Source organism: Salvia splendens, chromosome 10 (genome assembly GCF_004379255.2).
Source record: "Salvia splendens isolate huo1 chromosome 10, SspV2, whole genome shotgun sequence".
Classification (NCBI taxonomy): domain Eukaryota; kingdom Viridiplantae; phylum Streptophyta; class Magnoliopsida; order Lamiales; family Lamiaceae; genus Salvia; species Salvia splendens.
Genome location: NC_056041.1, coordinates 14,408,331 through 14,412,997, shown reverse-complemented (window position 1 = coordinate 14,412,997; position 4,667 = coordinate 14,408,331). Strand labels below are relative to the sequence as shown.

Here is a 4,667-nt window from a genome sequence, read left to right as displayed (position 1 = left end):
CAAAATATGAATAATAAGACGATAATCTTAATTTATGCTAAAGCCGGGGTTTAAAGTTCCGAGTTACTATACAAATTTTCGCACCACAAAATCGAAAATCCTGGATCGGCTACTGCCTCAAATAGATTGATAATTCTTTGAATATGTTTCGTGCTTTACTTTTTAGAGCAAAAAATATTAAAGTCAATCAATCATGTTTGAGGCCAACCCAATAGATTAATTTGGTGGAGCAGAAGCCCACTTCAACTGCAGCCCATTTGATTATCGGTAGTAGAGAAGAAGATTGCAACCCAATTCGCACACTTACAACCCTAAAATTTCTAATCATTCTGCGCCGCTGCTTCTCTCCCCTAAAAATCCCAATCGCGCTCGTTTCTCTCCTTCTTCATCGGCCGATCAGACCAGTTTTTTGAAGCGTAAGTTTTGTGCACATAAATCAAAGGTATAGCATGTTTTGGGTGATTAAATAAATTAAAATTAGGTGTTTTGAATAGGGCGATGACAGATCCCTCTCCTACTCTTACTCCGGCAAAGAGAGTCGAATGCGAGGTGGTGACACATTCCGACGAGCCGCCCAAGAGACTGCACCAATCACTTTCAGAGGATGTTGGATCGGATTCGGATACCGATGTACATTCTCCTTTTTTGCTTAGATCTGCTGCCTTTGTTGTTGCTGATTTTGATTTTGATTGCACTACAGGCACTATTCGAAAGCGGAGTAACAGGAGTAGTAGAGGCAGAAGAAGATAGTGATGGGCCGGTGCCGGTGCCGGATGATCTTAAAAATAGTGAAGATTACAAGAAATACTTACAACTCATAACCGAGAGTGAAGTAATTTCTAGATTCACATGCCTTCCTTCCTTTATATATCCTTTATGTGTGTTTATTTAGATTTCATGTTTGTGCTGACTTACTTGCTTGCAGGGCTATGATTGTGGCTCCTTCGATTTCCCTTATTTTGACTATATTATAGCTCCAGCAACTCAGACGCTTATAGATAGAAACAGTGTTTATGTGTCACCTGCCCTCGACGACTACAACAAACTACATGTTAGTTAAATACACTCCTAATTAATTAATTTAGAAATATGTTTATATGTGGTGCAGTACTTAATTTAATGTTGTAAGCTTCAGAATAGGAAGCTGGTGTTTGATAGCATTGAGAAGATGAACCTCCAGTTTGCACCGAGCTGCTATAATAAGTATTTTGTGACCTTCAAAGTTAAGGACATGGATGATGGTGCTGCCCTCAAGACCTTCCAATGCAGCTTCATGACTTTCATTAATGGCCCTAGCTTTGAACAATTTCGTGAGAAACCAACCCAAACCTAGCTTCACTCACTCCACTTGTTGCTATTTAGTTTGGATTGAAAGCTAGCTTCTCTTCCTTAGAACTTTTCTTGCTACCTTTTACCTCTATTAATCTTAATATATTTATATGTATTTCGCTGCTTTCCTCTGTATTAGTATTTCCTAATTGCAATGGATATTAATACTCCATATGAGAGTGAGTATGCCCCCCATCAAGTCATACACAAACATATCAACCCGGAGAGGAGTGTGTATGAACTAAAGGGCTGCCCCTCACCACATCTCATCTCTCAACAATCTTTGTTCCCATTTTTGTGATGATCACGTGCAATTTTGCTCCTACTAATAGTATTATTTCATGTTAGAGATCCAGTTGTATCATCTCAAAATTATAATACTAATAGATGGAATATGATGGTAAGATTTTTCCTCACAATTAGGGGATGAATGGTAACCAAAAGTGGGAGTACAAGTAAAATCAATGTTATCAAATAGCGGATATGGCGGCGCCATGGCATGGCGTTCAGTGGTGGAAACGCCATAGCACCATGTCGCTGCCATAGCACCGCCATATCCGACATTTGACAACACTGTGTGTGTATTGTATTTAGGAATCGGGCATTATGCAAGACACATGGAGGTTAGAGTTGAATTTTATACTTTATTAATTGTTTAAAGTGTTTTAGATGTTATATTTTATTATTTTCTAATTTTTGAATTATATATAAATATACAAGTATTATTTTATTTATTTAATTATTGACCGCTATATCCGCCATACTAATACGCCATATCCCTATGGCGGTTTTTAGGCGAACTGTCATAAGCCGCCATACGAGATTGATAACATTGAGTAAAATAGAACAAAAAGTCTAATTCTACGAGATTGATAACATTGAGTAAAATCAAACAAAAAGTCTAGAATTACTCTTAAGTTGTTCAATTTCTTGAATTTGTGCCAATAAAATTGACACCATATGTAGATATATTTGGACCCACGATTGGTTTTTGTGAGGAAAAGCAGGACACAGCACAAAACCATAATGCAGGGCGGCAAAAACAAGAACTAGTTGTAAATATTGCAAGAAATTATTGGATAGTGGCTTATTTAGAGAAATTATTGGATAGTTCCACGGCTCAACACTCCATGTCAACATATCTATTTAAAGCATCCGCAATGGAGGCGTCAGCGAAATCGGCGTGCCTACGCCGATTCTGACGCCGATTCTCACGGCGCCATTGTACGCCCCAAATCGGCGTCAGATCGGCGTCAGCATTTAAATTTTTTTTTTTTAAAAATTTTCGAAACACTATATATACGCACTTTTGACGTCATTCTCATTCGCACCACTTGTATTAACGAGTACTCTCTCTATCTTAATTTCTGTACAAGATCAACAACTAGGAATGGAGCACAACTACGACGGTACTCCAGTGACGTCCAGGTCTCCGACCCCCCGATAGCCGGGGGAGGGTCTCAGATCCCCGTGGGAGGTGGTTGGCCTCCGATGCCCGGGTACTACAACATGTACCCGTGGCAGCAGATGATGCCACAGATGGGTGCCGGTGGAAGTGTGCCGGCTTGGCAGGGGGTACCGCCGATGCAACCCCCTATGCATATGATGCCGGGGTGGGCACCCGGGATGCAGCCACCGCCGCAGCAGGTGATTCCACCGCCGAAGGGGACGCCCGGGGGGGACAACGTCTATCGGCCGGCTTTTGATTTTTCCACCGGATCTTCGCACACATCGACCCCAACGGATGCACAGTACACGCAGTTTGAGACCTTCTCCTTAGAGGAGTTGGGTTTTGATATCAACGCGGCTCCGGAAACCCCCATTCCAAGCCGGGGAGTAGGGCGGGGTCGGGGCGCCCCTAAGAGGAAGGGCAAGGGCAAGAATGTCGGCGAGTCGTCGCAGCCGGTTGAGGATAGCGGGGTCCGGAGGAAGTGGACGGACGCGGAGAACGTTGCGCTGGCCAAGGCGTGGGTGAGTGTTTGCGATGACCCTCTCGTTTCGAACAACCAGAAGATCGTCAACCTGTGGGCCAAGATAGCCGTAGCCTACATGGCATTTTGCCCTGAAGGGAGACCGCGCACCGGGGAGGAGTGCCGGAAGTGCTGGGACCGAATCAGGTCTGGCGTCTCTCGATTTTCGGGTTTGTCCGCCAACGCCCTCCGCATGCGGACCAGTGGCCAAACCGAGGAGGACTGCAAGAGGATTGCCGAGAGAGGACTGCAATTTTACCGTATTTGTGTCGTAAATTAAATTCCGTATGTTGCTACATCTGTAAATTAAATTATATAATTGTTATTAGTGATGTGGATATGTAGTGGGAAGGCTATGTGAGGGCTATTTGATGTCCAGTTGATGTGGCATGATGATGTGGCAGGAGGATTTTAGTGCTGATGATGTGACAGTGGGAAGGCTATGTGAGGGCTATGTGACGTCCTAAACCATTGCGGATGCTCTTAGGGTGTCCACAATGGTGGCCCTTGAAGGCCACCAAATGTGGCCTGACCACCATTCGTGGCTCTCTTGTGGCCCTCTGTAATGGTAATTAACAAAATCTAACAAAAACAACAAGGGCCACCAGACGTGGCCCTTGCAAAAAAAAAATAATTTGTTTGCTTTTTTTTATATTATTTTTAATTTAACTATATTAAATTTTATTAGACTTTAAATTTATGATATTTATAAATTTAATTAAAATAAAGTAATTTGAATTGTAAATAAAAAAATTCACAACCTAAAAACAAAATGTAACAAGAACTTCGTTGTATTATATTAAAATAGGAAAATTATACAACGAAAGTTTTCTAATTTAAAAACAACCCGAAAACCCATATCACTCTGCGGCGCCCCTTCTACGGTTCCAGACCTCTTCAACATATCAGCCTGCAGTGATGTATGCGATATTTGGCTCCGCATATCGGTGTACCGCTGAATCAAGTATTCATTACTATGTGGTACACCCATCTGCAGGGGTTCCATGGCAATACCCGAGCTCGAACTAGCACCATCTTCCGGTGTCCATCGCTCTGCAGCAACTCCTTCGTCATCTATTATCATATTATGCAATATGATACATGCAGTCATGATGTCTGCGACATCATTTTCGTGTCATTGTCGAGCCGGGCACCGTATGATGGCCCATCGCGCTTGGAGTACACCAAAAGCTCACTCAACATTCTTCCTAGCACCCTCTTGTTTTTTCGTGAAGTAGGTTTGCTTCGGCCCAACGGGTTGTCGGATCGTCTTCACAAACACAGGCAAGCGAGGGTATATCCCATCGGCTAAATAGTACTCCATGTTGTACTGAGTGCCGTTGGCCATGAATCTAACTTGCGGACCCT

At 42.8% G+C, this 4,667-nt stretch overlaps 1 protein-coding gene across 1 annotated transcript; it reads left to right on the top strand.

The window, feature by feature from the left end:
• Positions 1-258: 258 nt before the first annotated feature.
• Positions 259-1,503, top strand: LOC121750474. The gene is made up of 5 exons (XM_042145010.1): positions 259-416; positions 495-630; positions 701-832; positions 926-1,051; positions 1,136-1,503. The coding sequence occupies exons 2-5, from the start codon at positions 499-501 to the stop codon at positions 1,331-1,333; spliced, it is 588 nt and encodes a 195-aa protein (XP_042000944.1). The 5' UTR covers positions 259-416; positions 495-498; the 3' UTR covers positions 1,334-1,503.
• The last annotated feature ends 3,164 nt before the right edge of the window (positions 1,504-4,667 follow it).

Coding starts and splice junctions, on each gene's coding strand:
- LOC121750474 (XM_042145010.1), top strand. CDS start 499: ATGACAGATCCCTCTCCTACTCTTACTCCGGCAAAGAGAGTCGAATGC. Junction 631..700: donor GATCGGATTCGGATACCGAT/GTACATTCTCCT, acceptor ATTGCACTACAG/GCACTATTCGAAAGCGGAGT. Junction 833..925: donor AACTCATAACCGAGAGTGAA/GTAATTTCTAGA, acceptor ACTTGCTTGCAG/GGCTATGATTGTGGCTCCTT.